General features: G+C 38.1%; 1 protein-coding gene across 2 annotated transcripts in view; it reads left to right on the top strand.

Annotated features, from left to right (window-relative positions):
- Window positions 1-26,530, top strand: part of LOC130172316 (thrombospondin type-1 domain-containing protein 7A-like) — a 184,156-nt gene that overhangs the window by 117,469 nt on the left and 40,157 nt on the right. The window contains exons 21-27 of one of the 2 annotated variants that reach the window (XM_056380948.1): window positions 713-858; window positions 2,680-2,854; window positions 9,734-9,907; window positions 12,520-12,618; window positions 13,720-13,802; window positions 15,065-15,278; window positions 17,176-17,263. In XM_056380948.1, coding sequence (XP_056236923.1) covers window positions 713-858; window positions 2,680-2,854; window positions 9,734-9,907; window positions 12,520-12,618; window positions 13,720-13,802; window positions 15,065-15,278; window positions 17,176-17,263 — 979 coding nt within the window. Of the gene's footprint in view, window positions 1-712; window positions 859-2,679; window positions 2,855-9,733; window positions 9,908-12,519; window positions 12,619-13,719; window positions 13,803-15,064; window positions 15,279-17,175; window positions 17,264-17,591; window positions 17,729-26,530 lie in introns of those variants that run through there. The other variant, XM_056380946.1, reaches the window with a different exon arrangement.

Raw genomic sequence — 26,530 nt, 5'->3', positions numbered from 1 at the left:
ATGTATTGGATTTATTTAAAGTCAGTTTGTTGATTGATGTGGAGTAAAAAAAAAAAAAAAAAAAAAAGAAAAAGCCATTTCAGTCAAGTGGACCAAGAACCAATCAAAGACGGCACAGAGAGAAAGTGCCGTATTTCAGGCTATTTAGGAATTCCTGCTCTGTTAAGTGAAGTGCTCTTGCGCACAGTGAGATTCATTTAAAGCGTTCAAAACAAACATGCATCTAAAATGAGTTGTTTACAGAGGGAGTGGATTACTGCTGTGTGTCAAACCGCCATGGTCACCACATGTGTCCCATCTGTTTGCATTTAGTTTATTATGAAGAGAAAACACAGCCACTTTACTTTTCTGTGTGTAATCGTTTTATTTTAGACAGAAATCTAAACCTCTACAGGCACAGAAAAAAAAAAAAATCACTGGACATTTATTTTATGTCACGCTGCTAAAGCACAGGACTCAAGAGCTGGTCACAGAGGACGCTGTTGTTTTTCTGGCTTGAGTGGTACTTAATTTCATTTATTTAAACAATAATTGTTTTTATAGAATAATGTCATCTGCAAAAAATGAACGCAGTGTAACCATGGCGATACAAGTCCTCAAGTCACTTCACAGATTGTGTCAGTACAGCATGAAAAAATCTTTTTGAAATGAAAATTAAAAAAGGGAAAATGAATAATAATACACTGATGATGTCACCTTTTGTTTTCTCCAGGTAAGATGTGGCGGCGGCGGTCGGTGGTCCAGGCGTCTCAGGGCGACGGCCGGCCCTGCCCCTCGCAGATGGAGCAGTGGAAGCCCTGCCCCGTCCGACCCTGCTACCGCTGGCAGTACAGCCCCTGGTCCGAGTGTCGGGTGGAGGTGGGTCAATAAATCATAACGTTATACCATAATCCAGGGACATTAAATATTAATAACTGTATCGACCTCTGTCAGCCTACAAGAAATGCAACTTTGACAGGTGCCTGGCTCAGCCCAGATCAATACACATAAGAGTTTGAGCCAGAAAGTGGATTTTGGAAAAAAAAGAAATCTCAGCATCTGGCAAAAAATAATGGAGTCTTTAGTATTGATGAACAACCTGATAAAATCCATGCTCATACACTTATTTTGAGAGATGGATGGTAAAAATCAATGTAATGCACATTTAATGCTGATACATTACTGCAAACGAATACCTTCGCCAAGGAATTTGGCAGCTTTCATACTTCATTGTGCGTTTTGTGCCACCAGGTCAGATTGTTAAAGAAATCTGCCGCATTGCTTTATGACATAAAAGAAAACCGTGAACGCATGGTTGCTGCTTTATGGGCAGAAAGGGCGAGCTTAATTATTTATACATCAAATACATCACCTGTTCCCCTCACTCAACTCTGTCAGATGTCAATCTCACAAATGACAGAGAGAGACGCGGAGACAGAAAGCTCGGAGATCAGCCGTTACCCATGATTCACAGAAACAAACTGTCAGACCTGATTTTCTTTTGTCTGTTTTTAGATGCTACACAACTAATAAAGTGACTAATGAAGTCTCTTGTTATTGAGTTAGTAATACACAATGTCTGCTCGTCTTTAAAGTTGAAGTCCTGGTTAATCTGGCAACCTCCGTGGTTACCATGGTAACGGCAAGTGATTTTTTTTCACTACAGCTACGGCAGACACTTTGTATCTGCAGCTTCTTTGTGTCTGTTTGCAGCCAAACAGATCCATGTTGTTAGATGAAGAGGTCAGTCGGTAATAACTGTAACTGTAATGTGATTTCATGCTGCACATGGTGCGAGTAGTTGAGTTCAACTTGCTGCTCCTGCCTGTTCCACACCTCCTTTCAAAAATACCAAAAAATGAGCATTGCTGAAAAACTGCTGACCAGTTTTCATGAAAATCACGGGGATAAATACTTTAAAAGTCTTAAAAAGACTCAACTCATCGAATTCAAAGTGAAACTCAATTTCAACACAAGCATTTATCTGATCTATGTTTATTAGGGAACATGACTTACGTAAGACTCGGTGACAAATTGGCTTTTGTTACAAACACAAACACTTGAGGTTTCTTCAGCAGTCCAACAAAGAGACGGCAGAGTCTTTTGTTGTTGTTGATGAACTGAAGGAAACTGAGCCAAGAATAGTTTTGAAAGACAGGAACAGTAATGAGCGTCTGTGAGCAGGTTTCTTTCCCTTAGATTTCAGGATCAGATCTCAAAACTCCAGTCAGTTCAGAAAGCTTACTGTCCATGAAAAGTGAGTTAGTCTCACGTTAGTCTCCGGATTTAGCTCAAAGTCTTTATGTACACCTGCCCTTGATGTTTGGATATTGATTTAATAATGGAAATCAATAAGGGATAGTGGCTTTTATCTTCATTACCATCTTTAATAGTCGGACAGACACGTGCATCAGCAGTTAATGTTCATATGCACTTTACACATTAATTACATGTATACCTGTGTATGTTTCAAAACTGCATCACTCTCAATCATCCACTCTGTTTATTGTAATTCAGACATAAAAATACAAATCTCTTTACTAGTGGCTGCTGCCGCCACATGAGCAGCCAAAGCTAAAATTAACCAGCGCTCATCTGTCCCCAAGTGACTTCAGGTTCATGTAACTCCTCTCCCTGACTGAAGTAACTCATCCTCCTCCTTCCTCTGCTTCTTCTTCTGTGGTGTTCCCGTCCTGTCAGAATGTGGTGTGTGGTCACGGCATGCGCTACAGAAACCTGTCCTGCCTCGTGTCAGACGGCTCCAGCTACGGCGACGGCAGCCTGGTGGACGAGGAGCTGTGCAGCAGCCTGGAGCTCGCCGTCGACGGAGACAAGCAGATCAGACTGAAAGAAGCCTGTACCCTTCCCTGTCCAGGTAATAATGCTGTTCGACAAATGGAAATTTTCAGCTTCCTGTGCCGCATGAGCCACCATGCAAAGCGATGTCCGAGCACCGGACAGAGTAGAGGCAGAACTGTTATAGCACGTATGTTTTCACAGCCTGAACATCATTGTCATCGGTCTGGCAAGTGTCTGCAGTAGAGTCTGCTGTGTATCTCTGACTCAGACGACTTGTATTTAAACATACAGTCCGTGATCCAATAGAAATACAATTAAAGATACTAAATATGATGTTCAAAGCTGCAATTAGGGTTTGTCATTTTTACATGAAAAAATGTGACTAAAATGATTATTTTTTAAATCTTCCTGATAAAGAAAGACCTAGACAACCATGTCTTCTAGCACACAAACAACAGTAAACAATGTGTGTTGTTTACCTGAGCTCCTGGGTCAGCGTCATCATCATAAGCAAAAACACCCAATGCAAATTTATTTAGCATTGCAGAGCAGCTTTCAGGTTCAACCAGGAGAACTCAGACGTCACGCTGCAATGCATAACACAGTCGACACTTGTCAGCAGTTTAATTTACTGTATATCACAAAGCAGCCACTAAAAAATACTTTTGTCACAAGGTAGATTATATTATCTCTAACCAATACCACTTAGTGTCTATTCATGACCTCTAAAATCAGAGGTAGGAGCTTACCTGAAGGCAGAATAAATGGACTACATTATGGCAGATGGTTTGTATAGCTGTGCTGTTTCATGCGAATTAAATTTACTCGTAGCTTCTGTATTTCATTGCCTGTAGCAACTGAGAGAGCACTACTCTACTTTCCTCTGCCAGGGTAGTAAGTAGTCTAAATCATGACAGACATTCCTCTGTGTAGTCTACCTGCAGATTTGCGTCTCATATTTTAGTCTTTCTGGTTCCATTTCTCCACATTTCCTTGCAGTTTGCTTGATATCCGTCCACAGTTTTTATATAAAGCACCCGAGGCGCTGCAGCCACTTCTTCTTTACCTCACAGTGAGAGGAGTAAAACACACTGAGGTTTTCACTAGTGCGGCAGTCAAAAGACGATCCCTCGCAGGCCGACCGACCAGTGAACATTGTTAGTTGTGTTTGTTGAAGCTCCTGACCAAGCCAGAGGCACCGCTGTCAGGAACTATTTTCTGTTTTATGTGGAACGTACAGATTATTTGGACCACCTGCTCTTTCAGTGAAATAGACTGAGAGGCGAATCCAGATGAAAGCTCTGACCCCCACAATTCAATTTATTCCATTTGTACAGTGAAGAAACACAGAGGCAAAGTGATTAAAACACGCACACACACACACACACACACACACACACACGTACAGACACACAGAGATAAAATAACAGAAAAAGGTTGCAATCAATAATATGTGCGGGTGAGATAACAAAAACCCTAAGGGCTTTTTAAAAAAGACAAGATGGTGAGCTGAGACACAACCTCACTGAATCCCAGTCTGCTGTGTGTAAATGACAATAACGTGCAGATTTGATGCTTTCATGCACCTCCCATATGAAAGGAGATGCTGATTAACAAGAGAGCAGACTGAAGATGTGTTTTTCACTCTTGATCATAGGCATGACTCATGTGAAACTATGTGCAGCACCATATTTGGTCGACTCTCTGTAAGGCTGTTAATATATTTCACATTTCAACACAAAAGCATTTCAGAGTGATTTACATATTGCATAAAAGCATTAAATAAGAAATGTAGCGTAATACATTAAAAACACGACATAAAAGGATAGGAGCTGGAGTTATAAGCCTCAAAAGCACAGGAAAGTCTCAGTAGATAATTAAGCCAACAGCAGCTCCATGAATTAGTTGAAAACACTCCCGCTCACAGTTTCTACGTGATTTGTCTTAGAACAGGAATCCTATAAAAGGATCTTAAATATTCACTTTATTCTACATATATTATATTATGCCACAAGACTGATGCTAACGCTAATGGGTCCCAGCCCTTCACCAGTTAATGATCCTTGTAGAAGAAATAAAGAAGATTCTTGTAATGCAGCGTAGAGATAGTTCGTCCTGGTATTATAAAGACGTTTATGTCACTACAACATAAATCCGTTTAGCCGCTTGTTTGTATTTATTTTATTTATCTAAGACTTTCAGGGTGACGACTCACCGAGGTGTTTGACAGAGGAAACGCTGCCTAGTGTTACGTTGGCTTGAGCTGCTGCAGTGTAAAGATCCAGTACAGAGCAGGACAGCTGGTCTTGACTCTGATGTAGCAGCAGCCAAGAGCAGCTCCCACACAGTGGCTGTTGCAGTCCGAGCTAATTAAATGATGGAAATGACACTGTGATAGCACTGCTACTGCAGGTAGTAAGTTGTTTAGCCAGATAAACACTCTGTTTAATACATTCCTCATATTTTTGCTTTTCAAAACGCAACTGGAAAAATAAAAAACTCACCACCCTCCGGACTCTTTAGATGCGGAGTATCTCTCTAGGCTACTGCAAATCCAAAGCTCGACGGCCCTGCATTATTTTTAAAGTCCTGTCTGATACACGCCGACGAAACTATTCATGCATAACTGTTAAACAGACTCCGATTGAGTGTAAAACAAAAACCTAAAACTAGACCGGTGCCTGGTGCCATTTGGTCGATACTTCCTCCCAGAGCTTGTTAGTGTGCCATGTGTGCACACATTTTCAGCATGAGTAGCCCCGGTGGGTAACAAACCCTCAAACCTGGCAGTGTTGCTCAACGCTCGACCTGCACAGGATGACTTTTTTTTAATTTCGGTGAGTGATTAGGTCTCAGCGCAGTCTTTATGCTGAGCTGGACATCTGTTGTGATTTACTCGATATGTGACCATACAAAGCAAATCCTTTTTAGGTATTACACAGCACGCTTTTATTTAATCACTATAAGCCCTTTTAAGGTTTATTGCAGTCTGGTTTGCAAAAGTAAACAAACACTCTTGCAGTTTGAGTCTAATATAACTTTTACTTTCTCAACATAAAACAATAGGAATCTTAAAATCAGGAGCGTGTCAGACTTTCCCTCCAGATGACTGCCAGGCCTCATTTCCCTCCGTCCTTGGCGGTCGACTTCACACGCCAACTCCACCTTCAAAAACATCCCTCCTCACACTCAGGAGACCACTGGGCGTCCTGGCTTTAAAGTCACAATCCATAACGTTTTCATATGAGCTCGTTTTCAGCTGCTGTCTGTCATTAATTAATATAACACAGCAGTGATTCAGCTGAACTTAAATTCCTTATTTGCCCCTGCTGCAGAGATAACTGGGCCTTTATTCCTTGTTTTCCCTGATTTTGGGAATCTTTTAATGTGAAATATCCGCAGGAAGTTTGAGTGGCTTAACATCGCTCAAAACATGGCAAATTAGAAGAAGATAAAAGTGAGTGGAGACAGTATTTCTCTTATAAAGAGAAACTCAGAGCAGCATAATGGTAATTTTATTTTAATTTCTCAGATAATTTAACCAGCGTTTGTTTGCAGTTACGCTTTTATTTGTTCGTGTCGCCCAAAGAATCCTGACATTATTTAAATAACAATAGTTTAGGAAAACCGTCTCCTATTCAAATTACCTGCGGCCCACATAAAGGATTGTTCTCTCCACTTTGCAGAAAACAAACTTCAGTGTTTTTTAACAAAAGATTTCAACTATAAACGATCCGAAGCTGAGTGACGAGTTTTTTTGTCGCCTCTCCCTCTTAATTTGTATTTTTATTACAGAAATGCTGCTTGACATTTCAGGAGACCAGAAGCTTTCTCCGAGCAGATGAGACAGGAAGCATTCAAATGGAAAACTGTCCACCTCTCTGAACACTGTCTGTGCTCCAGGTCAAAATTTTGATTCAAGTTTGAAAAGAGGCATTTTTTATACGTAGGCATTTAGGTCGTAGCTGAAGTGTTTATGTCGACATAAATAAACAAAACTGATTTTAAAAAACTTCAAATTTTTCAGCAAATAGAATAATTTCTCTTAAATAAAAATGGGGAAAAATGTTTTAAAATATTTTCAGGCTCTATACAACGATGAACTCTAAACATGTGGGAGGCATTATGAAGCAGCTTTGAATGTAGTGACGTTATAACTCATGACAACGTTTATAGTGATGTTTTAAAAGGCGGTATTGAGTATCGCAGGTCTTTACAGGGATGGATCCTTTCCAGCAGCACTAACAGCATTTTCTTGGGAATAAGTAGAAGTGGGTATTTACCAATAACAGCAGTAATCACTGTTGCAGCTGAAGCCTTCATTAATACAAAAGGTAAGTCAGAAGACGTAGCCCATGGACCACACTTTGATTGACAGGTGGCGTCTCAGCACTGCAGCACAAAAACAGCACAATATCATCTTAGCACCAAGGATGTCAACCCCCTACTGGAAAAAAACATCTCACAGATGGGATTATCACTTCAAAGGTTGGGTCTGATGAGTTGTTGTCAGGTTTTGTGACGGAGGCTTGTCAGCTGCTGGGTTTTGATGTAGCTTTGCAGAGCAGAGCAGAGCAGACAGGTGAGCTCTGCCCAACAGCTGCTGGACTCTGTCCACCAGGTCGGTTAGCTGCCCCTCCCTCCCACAATCACAACATCGCTTGTGATGATGCACCCCTGATATCAAGCTGCACATACACAAGTGAACATGAGTGTTTCCTTTGGGTAAATAGGGCATATCTGCAACATTTCAATAGGAAATGATGGGAGACTGAACCCCCAATTTACAGTGCTGTTCAGTTGACAACAAGAGTGTATTTTCACACAGTGCCTCTTAAATATAAATGTGTTATTTTCAGTGTTAGCGGTCCCTGAAGGGAGAATTATTATCCTTACTTGTGCCAAAAGACAAAATACAAATGTGAAGTTCATTTCCAAAGGGCTCTGTTTCTATTTTAGTTCATCGTTGATCGTTCAGCTTTCAATGTCTCTTAAATATAGAGGAGAATGTTCTTCAACCCACAACTCGTTTCAAAGTACCACCGTTTGAATTCATTTTATATTTTAAGAGTGTGTGGCATGTGTTTCCACTGGCGGATTTCTCATTTTGGAGGGAAAAAAAAAAACTCATCAGATGTCTGCTGGTCCCTGAGATGGAAAACACTGAGAAACGCTGCCCTAGATAACAAGTCAGTCCAACCCCTTTTGCCAAACTGCAGGAGCACTGAAGTATCAAACAGCAATCAAAAGCACAGACTGTTTTCTGTGCAGGGAGGTAGTGTAGTGTGATTTGGGAGGAAATTCAAGGGCTGTTTGTGCAGCGCCGGGGACAGCTTGGGAATTCTGGCAGGTTGCATCCACACATACATACATACATACACACACGCGCGTGCACACACACACACACACACACACACACACACACACACACACACACATACACTTTCATGCACTGCCACCCTTGACCTGTGTTCTATTTCCCCTGCTGTTTGATGAGCTGCAGTTGTCAGCTGTGATCAAAACCAACCCACCCTGCATCTCGAACTTACACCTTCCTCCTCCTGGAACTCTTCAAAGCATCTGAAGCATCATATGATGTGATATGTAAATAGTAAATACATATTCTGTATGCAGCTCTGCTGCCTAGCGTAACATCTCACCCACATTCAGCTGTTCTCATCCATAGATAAATAGGTAAACGGGTAAAGCACTGCATTAATACTATCAGAGTTGCATATCTGATTTCCACCAAGGACACCCACACTGCAACATAGATATTTCCCTGAATAGTATAAACACTTATTTAACAGTCAAATAAAAGCAGTGGAAATGAGTGAAAACAAGAAGGTAGCACAAGAGATGGAGGCTAAAAATGTACAGTAACACTGAAAAAGAAATAAAAGACATCTAATCTAGTAGATGGGAACTCTGAGATAATCCCGATCCCGTCCGCCAGCGCCCCTGATGGCAAAAACCTGGTCACCTTTTAGTCTTGAACTCCGGAGCCAGAAGGGCCACCCGGCCTGAGGATCTGAGGCTGCACACTGATTTACAGGAAATTAAAAGATTTGTGATACGGCTCGAAGCCAGACCTCGCAATTTCTTTTACAGGTCATTGGTCAGGTATTTCAAAACTTCCATAGTGAGCGAGCAGCAGTGAGAGAGCTGAGACGTGATTGGACGTTCAGGTTTCAGACTTGGACCCTTGGACCTTTGCTGCTGCTGCAGTTCGTGTTTACATGTGTTACAGTAATCGATTGTTAATTCTCATTCATTTAAAATTACATATTTTTGCCTTTTTGCCGATATTAAGTGAAACCTTTGTCACTTAGCAAAGTTTGTTCTACATTTGCATCATTTTATTTATTTATTCACTGATTTAAACTGATTTCACTCAGAATTAAATCAGTTTTTGTTGTTTTGTAAATTAAAATGGTTTGTTTACAGAATAACTTAACTTCTTGGGAGTGCTGTTAAATAGAACTGCAACTAACAATTATTTCCATTAACCACTATTTTGCCAAATTATTTTTTGATTAATAAGAAAATAATAATAATGAAATTTTGTGAATGTCCAAGGTGATGTCTGAAACTTTATTTAAAGCAGAGAAAAGCTGTAAATCCTCACACAGGAGAAACTGGAGTCAGGTTGTTTAGAAATGAATAGAGTAGAAATTTGTAAATATTTTTGCTTGAAAAATATGAAACAATTATTCGATTATCAAAATATTTTTGAGCCTATTTTCTGTTGATTGACTAATTGATTTTAAAAATTTTTTTAAAAGTTATTTTACCGTTCTGTGACACGTGTAATGAGTAATGTCACTGTGATATAGAACTGTATTTATTCAGCTGAAAAGTTTTCATAGCCACATTTAATCAGTAAAATCCTTCCCCACCCAAAACCCTCACGTTAACCGTCCCTGTCATGTGATCCGTCTCTTCTCTGCTGCAGGTGAATGTTACCTGATGGAGTGGTCAGACTGGAGCTCATGTGTGAGCATCTGCGTCAAAGGGGCAGGCGTAGACTTCGGCTCGGTTCAGGTTCGATCGCGAGCTGTGTTGGCCCAGGAGCCTGAAAACCTGCAGCTCTGTCCGGACCAGGCGTGGGAGTCTCAGCCCTGCACAGGTGAGTGACGGCTTCATCCTCTCACTGCCAGAGGTTTTGAAAAAATTACCCGAAGCGAACTCCCTTTGAAGAGGGAAGTTTTATTGAATGCAAATCAGCCGACAGACCCAAACAAAGCCTTCATTATAACAAGTATTCCTAATATGCATGCTCACGGAGAGCTGAAGTCAGTGTCGGACATTACTGGGTGCAAGGCAGGGAAACGCGATGGACTGCTTGTCAGTGCACCAGAGGGCTAACACAAAAAGACACTTAGATTCAGGGTCATACCTGCAGGCTATTTAGTCTTCTATCCATCTGAACCTGCACGTTTAGACTGTCAGAGAAAACTGGAGCACCAGAAGAAACCCACAGAGAGAGAAAACGTGTTGAGGTTGTAGAGAAGGGATTGGCGACAGGAATCAAATGAAGATTTTTCTTGCTGCGAGGTGAAAGTACAAACCACTGAGCCACCTTGGTATCCAGAGGAACTAAAGCGCTACACTGCTACAATCACTTTGTTTTTCCCTGTTTACACTGGGTCAATTGGCGTTCTCCCAGATGGGATTTCTCAAGTCAGGTCTCCAAACGGAGGAAACCCACATGCTCATTTACTGTTGTGATCTCTGCGGCTCCCCAGGCGTGTTAATCACCCATTAGGTTCAGTGTGGGTTGTGAATCACCACCACCAAAGCTCAACATCTACAGTAGCCATAGGCTCAGTCTGCGGAGCGGCCACCCCCTCCCATCCCCTCCTTCCTCCCTCGCCTCCCACTCTTCCTCTCCTCCCTGCCTGGCTACTACACACAGCCCCAGAGCAGTGTTCACCAGCCTGACCTGGTTTCACAGCATCACTCAAGGCACAAGGGGGAGGAGTGGCCCAGCCAAGACCAGTGAAGGCGGAGGAGGACGGGAGAGTGGAGGCTGGGGAAGAGGGAGGGCGGTGACGGAGAAAGGGAGGCCGGGGACGGAGAGGGAGGGAGCGGTTTGATGTGAGGCTCGCTTGAGAAAAACAAAACCACAGCTGTGTCCCAGTTGCACACTTTACTGTATACCAATTCTTACCAGGCTTTGTTTCTACACTACATTCACAATGCAACAATTAAAAATGACAACATGCACTAAAATTACTAGATTTTTGGTCTGCACCATTTCACTTCAATGCAACCCAAAAAAAGCAACAAAGAATCTGCTCACAGCTGGAAGAAATGCAAAAATCATAGATGGTTTCCAAACAGCTTCAGGGACATAAAAGTAAATCCTTGATGAAACACCCTTCGTGCTGTTTTTGAGGTTTTCACATCTGAAACTGGCAGCAGTTTAAAACTGCACTAATCAATATTTTTTTCAGACCAAAGCAGAGCTAAAGGAAGAGTGAATATTGGAGAAACATTCATTCATCAGGTGGCCAGAGACACAACTAAAAAATGATAATGCTGCAGGTTTAAATGCTGCAGTGTGATCATCATTTCTTTGGAGTGCAAAATCAATTCCTTTAAAACCAACCATCAAAACACAGTGTTGTCAACACACGATGCTCACGTGGCTAAAAGCTAAAACTCTACACTAATGTATGAATGGCAGAGACTTTTTACAGTCACTCATGACCATGGATTCAATGTGTTTGGAGCTCAGCTGGCTAGCTAACTAGCTAACTAGCTTGCTAATGGTAGAATGGGTCATTTGATTTGATCCCTGACTCATCCGGTCCAAGTGTCCTTGAGCACTGAACCCTCCCTGATGTCTCGACCTTGCTCTACCACCATTACCATGTTAGTGTATGTGACAGGAACACTGCAAACCCTTTTGGTATAAAAGTGCTATACAAGATGGTTATAATGGCATTTTTTTTATATAACAGTCTAGAACATCAGCTTTTCCCTCCTTTCCCCTCACAGAGACTTTCAGTCACGTTTCAAAAACCTGTTATTTGGTTTTTTTTTTTGGGTTAACACAACGACTGACATTATTTCTTCTTCCAGAGCAGCTCTTCTTCTGATAAATATATCTATAGCAGTAAAAGCCTACTCTGCTTGTAAAGGATGGAGGAGAGTCCCAGCTGAAGTGAGTGATTCAATCATAACTTAACACGTCTGAAAAACGACCTCAGCTGCACCACGGCGAGAGGAAGGGAAGAAATGAGAAAAAGTGAAGAACATAAAGGGAGAAGTCGCCTCAGCCGCAGACAAATCGTCCCGTGAAAGCTGCAGATAGAGCTGTGCCATCGACTGGAGCACTGATACTGTACCCAGGCCTGTGGAGAATAGATCTTTCCTTTGTTCAAGGTTAAATTGTTCATTTACGCTAACCGAATGGGCAGGGCTGATGATTGGTTACACAGGACTCCGCAGGGAAATACGGTCATTTACTGCACTGATGGAGATATTGATAAAGTCATAACGGCATTGATAGAAAGTCATTAAGCAAAAGCTCTTACTGAAGATTAAAACATTGAACTGGACCCTTCTGTGTGAAGACACACTGATAGTGACATTATATGACACCAGCCTATTATACAACCATAACTTAGCAGCTGCTTTATTAATCCGTCATTCGTGTGATTAACGTCTTCTCTGAAGACTCCCACTCTGCAGTCTTTATGGTTGTTGAGTGTTTTTTTATTTTGCTTTCAGGGGGCGAATGTTACGAGTACAAATGGTTCAGCAGCGCTCGTCCGAACTCCACCCGCCCTTTTATGTGGTGTCAGCGCTCAGATGGACTCAATGTCACCGGTAAGGAACTGTTAGTCTTACAGTGGAGCTTGGATTATACAGTAGCATGTTTACAGATTTCTGGAAGACTTGGCTTTTGGCTGACTTACTTGTTAAGTCCATAAAACTTTTTTTTTTCTGCATCAGAGGTCGGCAAATTCCTCCTACTTTCTGTCACCCACCCAATGTGTAAACAGACTTTTCTGTAATGTTTTTTTCTTGTGAATAACTGGATGACTTCACCCTTATTTATTGCTTTGGTCAATGACAGTAAAAATGATCACCCCAACTTCCCAAAGGCCAAGTTGATGTATTGAGATTGCTTGTGTTGTCTGAGCATCAAAACAGAACAGATATTCAGTAATACTATAGAAGACTATGAAAACCTGCAAATAGTCACGTTTTCAAGGCTTTTCTTTAATGATTTAAATGATTAATCGATCATTAAAAATTTTGGTTTCATTTTCTGCCAATCGACCTATCTATTTATGGACTAATAGTTTCAGCTCTAACAAAAAACTGATAAACAGAATAAAATCACTGAACTGGTCACAACATATAACTGGTGACAAGGTGTCACACACTAAAATATCTGGGAAACACCATCCTACAGTTCTGATATAGTGATAATACACAGTGCTGCTTTATTTATCTTTAAAGTGAGAGACTGAGAGACTCTATAGCTCAGCAGTAAGTCTGAAGCACTGGTGGCAGTTTTATGTAGGAGGTAAAATTTACACAAAACATGTCAGAAATATAACACACTGTTCTGAAAAACTAGGGACTTATTTCTATAAGAAGGTGAGGTGGTGGGCGATGGCAGCCCATACAACTGTTGGTCGCTGCATAAAACATGATCACATGCCCACTCACCTGAAATAGTTTCAGAAATAAACCTGGCTGCATCAGCTATATCGAGGTATAGCTACAGTTTGTTGTTTTTAATGCGCATTTGGATGACCGTACAGGTTGTGTAATAAAAAAAAGTTGTAACTTTTAAATATGAAAATGTCAGCAGCAGAGAGCAGTGGATCCACCGGGACACACAGATGACGTTGATGTTCATTGTGTTCCTTTTAAAAACATGTAACCTATTTACTTTGATTGTCTTTTTACCCGCAGGAGGTTGTCCTGCCATGAACCCTCCAATGGACAACAGCTCCTGTGACCCTCCCTGTCTCATGCCAAAGTCTTTCTGCAGCGAGGTAAGCTTCCCCTTTGTTCTCATATCGCCAATTTAACCCACAATAAAATAAAAAGCAACAAAAAGAAAATACTGTGAAGAAAAATTTGGTTTGGTGACAAAAATATACAATGAAAACCCAATAAACAGTATTAAAAAAAACAAACAATAAGAAGACATGAACCTGGAAGCACAGGTCCTCTGGATGAATGGCAGCCTCTGTACTCACTGTGACACACTGCTGCCAGAATTGAATCTGAATACAGCACAGAATGAAATGATGGCAGCATGGAGATGTAAAACCTATTTCTCCATAGTGTCACTCAGCTGTGCTGCATGAAAATGAGGAGAATCTGTTTTCGTCCAGCACATGCAGCAGCTGGTAAATCTCAAAGTTGATCCATTTAAATGGCTTGTATATTTAAATAAAAACCAAAATTAGATTTAGCATTAAAGGCTGGTTATCAGCTGTTGTGTGGTGGTGCTGTCAGACTTCATAACCACAGGATAACCAGGTCACAATGATCTGATGAGAAGTGACCTCCGAGGTCACTGGTGGACCAGAGAGAGAAATCTATGCTCTGATGCCAGTTTATTAGGTTCAGCTAGCTAAAACGAATGGTGTTCCTAATTTTTCATCCACTCAATTTATATCATTGACTGTAGGCTACAGAACAGAAACACGTGTCTGCACACTGCAGTTCAACAACATCATGAACTACATCCTCCAAAGCGCGTTGAATCACCACGTCTCAACAAACACTGAACATGGTGTTAGACGGTATCAGTTTCAGCAGGGGGAAGTTTGGGAGCGGCCCTCGTGTAACTTTGTGTCCGAGACGTTAAAAGAGCATTCATGGTCAGCCAAGCTATCGTGAATGATAAAGGATGGAGAAAAAAAAGTAGTACAGGTTAATGCTGTGTAGTTTTCCAGCTGAACTGGAAACACGTATTAGTAGAAAATACAATATACGGGAATGAGGCCAACAGGTCACAAACACGCTCTGAAATGCTTGTGGTTTTTGTGGAAGCTGATGCTTTTATCTAGATTGAATGAATGAGACACAGACGTGTTAACAGTACACACTGCTGCTGTGGACATACAGGGGGTTGAACATGTGACCAAACAGTAACAGGCCGGTCACCCTACCATACCAGAGCCTCTTCCAAACACCCCTCCCCCCCAGATTATTACACTTCCACTCCTACACTGCTCAACACTTCCTTGTACTGTACTTGTAGCTGCAGCTCAAACCAATCATGATTGTGCGCTGCCCCCTGCAGGCTGGTATTTGCATGTGCGAGGACGGCTTCACAGAGGTGCTGTCGCCTACTGGGCAGCTGGACCAGTGCGCCCCCATCCCAGTCCTGGAGATCCCCACGGCGGGGGACAAGAAGGGCGATGTGAAGACCAGTCGTGCCATTAACCCCACCCAGCCCAGCACCATCCAGCCCGGACGCAGCGGACGGACCTGGTACCTGCAGCCCTACGGACCAGGTCAGACCACATCCCACTGGATTACCAAAATCTAGCTTCTTTTCACATGAATTAAAAATATTAAAAAATGGATCCCACACATCCAGTTGTAAAGAATTGTTGAAGAAGTGTTTTGTTGCTGTCAAGTGAAAACCTTTAATCTATTAAACTGTCATGTTTTAGGGAACTAACCCCGCCTTAATGTTCTCTGCAGAAGCTCCTAGTTTCCACTTGTCAAGTCGTACTTACAAGAACCACCACATGTAATACAGACACGGCTGGTTTATATTACAACAAAAAGTAGAAATATAACACAAGCAGCCAGTGATGACTGTAAATAGGTCTTTATTGATAACAAAAATGAAATTACTATCAAGGTAAAGAGTGCAAAGGTCAGTAAAACATCACACATCCTTTCCAAAGCTGCAACTTCATGTTTATTTGAAAGTTTTAAGACAGGAATTTGTACTTAAAATAAAATTCCACTTGCACTTGTGGATAAGAGAAACAGCCTCCATATTATTCGAGTGCCCACTATGTCTTTTGAAGTTTATCTAAAGTGAAAAGGTTTTAGTAAGCCCGGAGAGTTAGTAGAATTTCCTCAACCTGCAGAGCAGCATGTAATCCTTGAAGTGAAGTTAAGACATAAAGCTGAGAGGTTTTCACATGTCAACAGCAGAACATGCTTTACTTTCAGTTCACGTCGGGCAGATTTAGTGTTGATGGGGTTTAATTAACATTAGGTTTAACACATTCGTACTCACAACTGTGCATGCAATACAACTGACTGACAATGCATCAGACGTGTTCTCTCAAATGCAGGGCTTCTCAGAGGCATGTATGGACGTCGCCGCCGCCTCTGAGCTGCTGGTACATTAACATCTGAGAACTGCGTCTGCACAGAGCGTCATGACTGATGGTGCATGACAGAAAAATAAACATTTAGGATGCAAGAGTGCAGAACAGATTGAGTTAACGTCTGTCAGGAGCAAACACCAACACATACGCCATCGCATACACCAACCCTTGTATCGTTTATCTTCCAAATGTTTGCTTTTTCTTTTCTTTTCTTTTTTTTTGCAGCACACTCTCTGTTATTGTAGAGTAAATTACAGTAAGATTTAAAATTAGTTTTTGCTTTTTGAGAAAGAAAGAAAGAAAACAAAGGCTTATGACACAGCCCGTGATTTACAGTGTCATTTCATTGTATAAATCAGGTGCCAATAAGATACTAATGATCGTACAGTGGAAGAAAACAAGACTTTGGGGAACAAAGCAGTAACAGTTTGGCCTTTTAGAGGAAAGGACAAATCCCTCGTCCTTTATGTATTTTTGTAAATACTGAGTCTAGGAAACAAAACTGACAGTAAAACATTACAACGTAATTATTTATCCCAGACTTCAATCGACACTGTGCCCAAACTTTTTAATATATCACAATTAGCTTCATTTAAACTTTTGCATACAACTGTAATTTTTAAAGAGGAGAACCCTGGTCAGTTTTTATAGTAGCCAGACCAAAATATTTACTGTACAACAATGATTATAATAATAATAATAATAATAATACAATTATTTACAAAAAACAAATATCAGGCACCTCCTGGTAAAATGTGTTTCTCCTTTATGGCCAGATATTACTGCTGTGTTCCCCATGTTCTTGTCATATTCCACTGAACATATATCTGACCCATATTTCATTGGTAATTGAATCATACAAGGACATTACACTTTAAATGGGGTGGGGCTTAAGTGGGCTGTATTATTATAAAGTGTAACCGTGATAGAAAAAGTAGCAATTGCAGCAATGTGTTGATGTTTTGTGAAGCTTTCACAGGATGAATTGTTTCAGTTTCTAATGGCTGCTGGTGCCATGTTGAAAACAGACAGACAAACTGACAAGCCTCCTCCTCCACAGATGGGAAGCTGAAGATGTGGGTGTATGGTGTAGCAGCCGGAGCCTTTGTGCTCCTCATATTCATAGTGTCTATGATATACCTAGCTTGGTGAGTTGACCAGTTTAATCTCCCCCTATTTATCGTCATCCTCATTCATGAAATCAATCCGTCCTTATTTTCCTCAACCTGCCTTGAGTCCAGCATCCCCTCCCTCACGTCACAGTTTTTGTGTTGTCTTTTTTTATTTCTTTTTTTTTTTTTTGCTTCCTTCATGCCAACCCCCACGTGAGAGCAGCAGCTACTGTGCCAAGGTGCATCGCTCTCTTAAGGCCCAAGAGTCTGACGCCAATGGGACGGCAGTCTGGATGAGCCAAAATGCACATGAGATGATTTACACCTGTCCCGATTGCCAAGAGCTGGCTCAAAGCAGCAGCAGCTAATGAGGATGTGAAGGGTTCACCCCCCCGACACCCCCCCCAGTATAAGTGCCTGCAGCCCTTGACCTTCCCCTGTGACCTCTGTGAAAAGTGTCACATGTCCTGCCTGACTAGCTGAGTGAAGGTGCTGGTGCAGGTGAGGACAAACCATCCAGGAGTATTTTCTTTAGTCCTTGTAGATTCTTTAGAGCGTGAAGAACATGTAGATGGTGTTTACCTGTTGATTTCACACCTGGTTACATAAAAGGCCTTTGATCATTAGTTGAGGTTTTTTTTTTTGCCCATATATTTTTCACCTCCTGTTTATACCTACTTTTAAAAGTGACCCATATCTGATTAATGTGATCACGCCAGAGCAGCTTAAAACAAACCACACATACAAAAATCAGTGTGTCCGTGCAGCCCACACAGACAAACCATGACACAAACACAAGGTGCAATGAATCAGTATTGTATTACTGTACTGACCAACAGTGGTGGTCTTTTACTGAAAGGACATCATCATTTGACATTTAGGGAGATATTTATTTGCTTTATTGCCGAGAGTTGGAGGAGAAGATCAATATGACTCTAGAGCCTGAAAGCTAAATATGAAGCTGTGCTCAGGAGACTCACAACTCGGTAAACAGCTGGGAAACAGCTGGTCTGGCTCTGTTCAAAGTTCAAATATACAATAATCAATACAACTAAAATTCACTAGTAACACTAATTTCACTACTTTATGTAATACTAACTTAACCATGTTCTCATTTAACTCTTGGCATGAAAACATTTTCTCAAAATGAAAATGACTCCAGTACAAGTACAAGTCCTGCAGTAGAAGTTTTAACATATCAAAAGTAAAAATACTCAGAATGACTCCTTTTAGCCTTTTAGTGTAATTGTACATTAAGAATTGAACGCATTAATATAAGTAAGTGGCATTTACATGTTGCTGCTGGTTGAGGTGGAGAAGAGGTAGTTTAATCTTTAACAATGCATCATATTTTATGAACTGATCAGGTTTTGTTTGTAAAATCTTAATCTGAAAACTTGGTAATAACCATAACTTTCAGTTCAATGTAGTGAAGTATTTACCTCTGAAATATAGTAGAAATACAAAGTAATATTAAATAGAAACACTCAAGTTAAATAAAACTACCTCACTTAAGTACATGTAATTAGTTACTTTCCACCAAAGTGAAAACTAAATGTATCAAAGGCTGGATTTAAATGCTTCATCAGATTCCTACTATTGTATTCTTATGCTTTGAACAGATGTCTTCCAATTTATCATGAGTCATATTTCAAGCAAAAATACAAAACATTTGCTGGTTGCAGCTTCTCAAATGGGAGAATTTGATGTTTCTTTTCATCATACATGATTGTAAGGTTAATATGTTTAATATGTTTGAGTTTCAGACCGTTGGTCTGATATAACAAAACATTTTGAAGACATCAGCTATATTATAAGGGGCACATGCTGCTGTTTTTAAATATTTGATTTAAGAAACAATAAATTAATGTATCAAGGAAAAAGGTTGCAGATTAATCGATAGTGAAAGCTAGAAGGGCACTCAGAAAGCACCGAAGTTCCCGAAGTCCGGTTACAAACAACATACACCACACTTCAGAGAAAAAATTCAAATTCATAGTAAATGATCTGGATGAGCCCCCTAAATTTAATGGGCTCTTCCCAGGCCAATGATCCGCCCCCCCACCAAGTGCTTTTTGTGTAATCCTACTGACAATTTAACAAACATGGGTGAAAACATGACCTTACTGTTGGAGCTAATAATCATTAAAAGCAGCCCAAGAAAATACCCATGTTATATCTTGTTAGTGCCACATGTGAGCAAAAAGATCAGTAATGGGTCCCTTTCACACTGAGGCGTAAACATGGTGAATTAGCATATTAGCATAGCATAGTATCCCTGGGTAACACTGTGTGCCACTGTTGTCCAGAGCATCAGCCTGTGGAAAATTACCACAAACACATGACATTATGTGTCCATACAAATATGTAATGACACAGTGTCGATCCAGACATAATTATGTGTGCTTACATTGTGTTGTTACATGCTCATGGGTATGTCAGTGTGTTTGTGCAGCTATGTACTTAAACTTTCCATGGGTCGATGTAAATATAATATAGATTTGTTTAAGCTGTGGCAGAGGGTGCAGATGTCTTAATGGACCTATAGCACAGTGACAACAGGCTCTATTACTGCAGGGATTTGTTCCTCTACCATAAAGTAAATCATAAATCTACAGACACTGATGTCTCTGTGATTGTGCTTCTCTAGCATGATCTCACACTGCCCTCTTGTGGCTGAAAGAGGAAGTAGGGCACCAGATTTCCTTCCTCCCATATCATGTCCTTCCATATTAAGAGCTCATTATCCTTTATAAATGTGGCATGCATCAATGTTATTTCTCTTTTCTGAGCTTTGAACAAAGATATTATATAGATATATATAATACTGTACTTAAATTGAGTTGGATCTATATTTGTATCTCTGTAGTAGTCTCAATTAGTCGATCAACATTAATCAGCTACTATTTTTGAGTCATTTTCAAAGCAAAAGTATTGAACATTTGCTGGTTTATCTCCTCAAATGTGAGAATTTGCTTCTTTCTTTGACTTTTATGATTAAACTAATTTGTGGGTTTTTGACTGTTAGTTGGACAGAAACGAGCTGTAAACAATATGTCACTTTCAGCTCTGGCAAGTTGTGATAGGCTTTTAAACTATTTTCTGAAATTTTACAGTCAAAACTATTCATTGAAAATAATCATTTGCTGCAGGCTGAGTGGTATTCCACTCAATATATGTGAACATGAATGATTTTGCCAAAGCCACAGATGGAAGAGCCATGGTGATTTTTGTGGCAGCAGAATTTTTTTTACTTTGTTTTTTACTGTTTGTTTGAATGTTTACTCGCAACATGATTTTGTCAGCTCCTCAGTACTGAAACTATCCAGAGAAAACTCCCTGAGGACTCTTCTGATTGCCCCTCCAAACTTTCCAGAATATTCTTGCTGTTCTCCAGAGACCACTGCATCACATGACACTGTTGTGTGGCTTTGGAAGAAAGTTTGGGGAAAAGTTTTTCATGTTTAGAAGAGTTAATTACATTGTTCTGCTTGGACAAGCAGCTGAAAACGTAGTTAAAAGATTGAGATAATACAAGATGAGTAATACAAGAGAAAGCACTGCTAAATTTTATCTTTACTTCAAGCTACTAGCTACATGTATTTTAATGTGTCTGTTTATATTATAGGTTTATACTATAGATATATGTTACATAAATATATATCCATCCCAGCCTGTCAGTATATGTTTAGTATATATGTAAATAGAAAATATGTATGGTGAAATTTAATGAGCAATTATTTCGAAAATCATATACAAACATTGAATTTTAATAAGGATGTTGGTTTACCAAAGTTTTACTATGAGTATTCTTTATATGTTATAAACTTATCGTGAAATATCCAGAGGATGTGTCATACTAATACATACATACTCCTCTTATAGATGACATATGTGTTAACATTACTATTGATGTAGGCACATTATGTCATAAGTCTATGATTTTGTGATGAGGTGGAACAATGGTACGATGTTTAGAGCTGCTACCTCTCAGTGAGAAGGTTGTTGGTTTGATTCCCAGGCATGGTACCTTTTCTTTGTTTAGATTGTATATTCTCCCGCATTCCAAAGGCATGCACATATGTCTTACTATACTATGATGTTTTTATGACATTTTATGCCTTATTATACTATGGTGTATTTATGCCTTTCTATGCTATGACATCTTTTGACGTTTTTATGTTGTATTATAAAGTGACGTTTTTATGCCTTACTATACGATGTCGTTTTTATGACTTTTTATGCTTTACTATACTATGACGTTTTTAAGAGTTTTTATGCCTTACTATACTATGTCGTTTTTATGAGGCATAAAAAGTCATAAAAATGTCATAGTATAGTAAGGTATAAAACGTCATAGTATAGTAAGGCATAAAAAGTCATAAAAACGACACAGTATTGTATGGCATAAAACGTCATAGTATAGTGAGGCAGAAAAGGTCATAAAAACTTCATAGTATAGTAAGGCATAAAAAGTCATAAAAACGTCATAGTATAGTAAGGCATAAAACGTCATAGTATAGTAAGGCATAAAAAGTCGTAAAGACGTCATAGTATAGTAAGACATAAAAAGTCATAAAAACGACATAGTATAGTAAGGCATAAAAAGTCATAGTATAGTAAGGCATAAAAAGTCATGAAAACGTCGTAGTATAGTAAGACATAAAAAGTCATAAAAACAACATAGTATAGTAAGGCATAAAAAGTCATAGTATAGTAAGGCATAAAAAGTCATAAAAACGACATAGTATAGTAAGGCATGAAAAGTCATAGTATAGTAAGGCATAAAAAGTCATAAAAACGACATAGTATAGTAAGGCATAAAAAGTAATAAAAACGTCATAGTATAGTAAGGCATGAAAAGTCATAGTATAGTAAGGCATAAAAAGTCATAAAAAAGACATAATATAGTTAGGCATAAAAAGTCATAGTATAGTAAGGCATAAAAAGTCATAAAAACGACATAGTATAGTAAGGCATAAAAAGTCATAGTATAGTAAGGCATAAAAAGTCATGAAAACGTCGTAGTATAGTAAGACATAAAAAAGTCATAAAAACAACATAGTATAGTAAGGCATAAAAAGTCATAGTATAGTAAGGCATAAAAAGTCATAAAAACGACATAGTATAGTAAGGCATGAAAAGTCATAGTATAGTAAGGCATAAAAAGTCATAAAAACGTCATAGTATAGTAAGGCATAAAAAGTCATAAAAACGTCATAGTATAGTAAGGCATGAAAAGTCATAGTATAGTAAGGCATAAAAATTCATAAAAAAGACATAATATAGTTAGGCATAAAAAGTCATAGTATAGTAAGGCATAAAAAGTCATAAAAACGACATAGTATAGTAAGGCATAAAAAGTCATAGTATAGTAAGGCATAAAAAGTCATAAAAACAACATAGTATAGTAAGGCATAAAAAGTCATAGTATAGTAAGGCATAAAAAGTCATAAAAACGTCGTAGTATAGTAAGGCATAAAAAGTCATAAAAACGACATAGTATTGTATGGCATTAAAACGTCATAGTATAGTAAGGCATAAAAAGTCATAAAAACGTCAAAGTATAGTAAGGCATAAAAAGTCATAAAAATGACATACTATTGTATGGCATAAAACATCATAGTATAGTAGGGCATAAAAAGTCATAAAAACGTCATAGTATAGTAAGGCATGAAAAGTCATAGTATAGTAAGGCATAAAAAGTCATAGTATAGTAAGGCATAAAAAGTCATAAAAAAGACATAATATAGTTAGGCATAAAAAGTCATAGTATAGTAAGGCATAAAAAGTCATAAAAACGACATAGTATAGTAAGGCATAAAAAGTCATAAAAATGACATACTATTGTATGGCATAAAACATCATAGTATAGTAGGGCATAAAAAGTCATAAAAACGTCATAGTATAGTAAGGCATGAAAAGTCATAGTATAGTAAGGCATAAAAAGTCATAGTATAGTAAGGCATAAAAAGTCATAAAAACGTCATAGTATAGTAAGGCATAAAAAGTCATAAAAACGTCATAGTATAGTAAGGCATGAAAAGTCATAGTATAGTAAGGCATAAAAATTCATAAAAAAGACATAATATAGTTAGGCATAAAAAGTCATAGTATAGTAAGGCATAAAAAGTCATAAAAACGACATAGTATAGTAAGGCATAAAAAGTCATAGTATAGTAAGGCATAAAAAGTCATAAAAACAACATAGTATAGTAAGGCATAAAAAGTCATAGTATAGTAAGGCATAAAAAGTCATAAAAACGTCGTAGTATAGTAAGGCATAAAAAGTCATAAAAACGACATAGTATTGTATGGCATTAAAACGTCATAGTATAGTAAGGCATAAAAAGTCATAAAAACGTCAAAGTATAGTAAGGCATAAAAAGTCATAAAAATGACATACTATTGTATGGCATAAAACATCATAGTATAGTAGGGCATAAAAAGTCATAAAAACGTCATAGTATAGTAAGGCATGAAAAGTCATAGTATAGTAAGGCATAAAAAGTCATAGTATAGTAAGGCATAAAAAGTCATAAAAACGTCATAGTATAGTAAGGCATAAAAAGTCATAGTATAGTAAGGCATAAAAAGTCATAAAAACGTCATAGTATAGTAAGGCATAAAAAGTCATAAAAACGTCATAGTATATTAAGGCATAAAAAGTCATGAAAACGTCATAGTATAGTAAGGCATAAAAAGTCATAGTATAGTAAGGCATAAAAAGTCATAAAAACGTCATAGTATAGTAAGGCATAAAAAGTCATAGTATAGTAAGGCATAAAAAGTCATAAAAACGGCATACTATAGTAAGGCATAAAAAGTCATAAAAACGACATAGTATAGTAAGGCATAAAAAGTAATAAAAACGTCATAGTATAGTAAGGCATGAAAAGTCATAGTATAGTAAGGCATAAAAAGTCATAAAAACGACATAGTATAGTTAGGCATAAAAAGTCATAGTATAGTAAGGCATAAAAAGTCATAAAAACAACATAGTATAGTAAGGCATAAAAAGTCATAGTATAGTAAGGCATAAAAAGTCATAAAAACGACATATTATAGTAAGGCATAAAAAGTCATAAAAACGTCATAGTATAGTCAGGCATGAAAAGTCATAGTATCGTAAGGCATAAAAAGTCATAGTATAGTAAGGCATAAAAAGTCATAAAAACGACATAGTATAGTAAGGCATAAAAAGTAATAAAAACGTCATAGTATAGTCAGGCATGAAAAGTCATAGTATTGTAAGGCATAAAAAGTCATAAAAAGTCATAAAAATGTCATAGTATAGTTAGGCATAAAAAGTCATAAAAAGTCATAGTATAGTAAGGCATAAAAAGTCATAAAAACGTCATAGTATAGTAAGGCATAAAAAGTCATAAAAACAACATAGTATAGTAAGGCATAAAAAGTAATAAAAACGTCATAGTATAGTCAGGCATGAAAAGTCATAGTATTGTAAGGCATAAAAAGTCATAAAAACGTCATAGTATAGTAAGGCATAAAAAGTCATAAAAAGTCATAGTATAGTAAGGCATAAAAAGTCATAAAAACGTCATAGTATAGTAAGGCATAAAAAGTCATGAAAACGTCATAGTATAGTAAGGCATAAAATGTCATAAAAATGACATACTATTGTATGGCATAAAACATCATAGTATAGTAGGGCATAAAAAGTCATAAAAACGTCATAGTATAGTAAGGCATGAAAAGTCATAGTATAGTAAGGCATAAAAAGTCATAAAAACGTCGTAGTATAGTAAGGCATAAAAAGTAATAAAAACGTCATAGTATAGTAAGGCATAAAAAGTCATAGTATAGTAAGGCATAAAAAGTCATGAAAACGTCATAGTATAGTAAGGCATAAAAAGTCATAAAAACGACATAGTATTGTATGGCATTAAAACGTCATAGTATAGTAAGGCATAAAAAGTCATAAAAACGTCATAGTATAGTAAGGCATAAAATGTCATAAAAATGACATACTATTGTATGGCATAAAACATCATAGTATAGTAGGGCATAAAAAGTCATAAAAACGTCATAGTATAGTAAGGCATGAAAAGTCATAGTATAGTAAGGCATAAAAAGTCATAGTATAGTAAGGCATAAAAAGTCATAAAAACGTCATAGTATAGTAAGGCATAAAAAGTCATAAAAACGTCATAGTATAGTAAGGCATAAAAAGTCATAAAAACGTCATAGTATAGTAAGGCATAAAAAGTCATAAAAACGTCATAGTATATTAAGGCATAAAAAGTCATGAAAACGTCATAGTATAGTAAGGCATAAAAAGTCATAGTATAGTAAGGCATAAAAAGTCATAAAAACGACATAGTATAGTAAGGCATAAAAAGTCATAAAAACGACATAGTATAGTAAGGCATAAAAAGTCATAAAAACGTCATAGTATAGTAAGGCAATAAAAGTCATAAAAACGACATAGTATAGTAAGGCATAAAAAGTCATGAAAACGTCATAGTATAGTAAGGTATAAAAAGTCATAAAAACGACATAGTATTCTATGGCATAAAACGTCAACCGGTGAAAAGGGGTATATACAAATCTACACAATCTTTGCCATGACTTAGCTTCGAACCCACGACCTCTTCATTGAAAGGCAGCACTTCTAACCATTACACTATCATACACCAATTACCAACCATGGTCATACTATAGTAGGTCATAAAAAAGTCATAAAAACTTCATAGTATTGTATGGCATAAAACGTCATGGTATAGTAAGGCATAAAGTGTCATAAAAATGTCAAAGTATGATAAGGCATAAAATATAATATAGTAAGGCATAAAATTGTCGTAGAAAAATACATCATTTTAGATTTAGGGATACGTGCATGTCTTAGGAACAGGGGTGCAAATACACACTCCATATATATTTTGCCATGACTGAGTTTCGAACCCATGACCTTTCCATTGATAGGTAGTAGTTCTAACCATTACACCATCATACCAGCCAGTTTTCACTCAAGGTAAAATGATAAATAATAACGTCATCTTATATCAGGGAAAAAAATATCATATTATGATAGGGTATAAAAACTTCAAAAATATTCTAGTATGGTAAGGCATAGTATAATATGTCACATACATCATTGTAGATTAAGGGATATGTTTATTTTGTTTGAATTCAGGAGTACATACATCCTTCACACAATTTTGGCCACAACTAAGATTCGAAAAAATGACATAGTATTCTATAGCATAAAACGTCATAGTATAGTAAGGCAAAAAAAGTCATAAAAATGTCATAGTATTGTATGGCATAAAACGTCATAGT

The sequence above is a fragment of the Seriola aureovittata genome, chromosome 7, assembly GCF_021018895.1.
Source record: "Seriola aureovittata isolate HTS-2021-v1 ecotype China chromosome 7, ASM2101889v1, whole genome shotgun sequence".
NCBI classification, from domain to species: Eukaryota; Metazoa; Chordata; class Actinopteri; order Carangiformes; family Carangidae; genus Seriola; species Seriola aureovittata.
The sequence above is the reverse complement of the archived record's forward strand: the minus strand, read 5'-3'. Positions and strand labels throughout refer to the sequence as shown.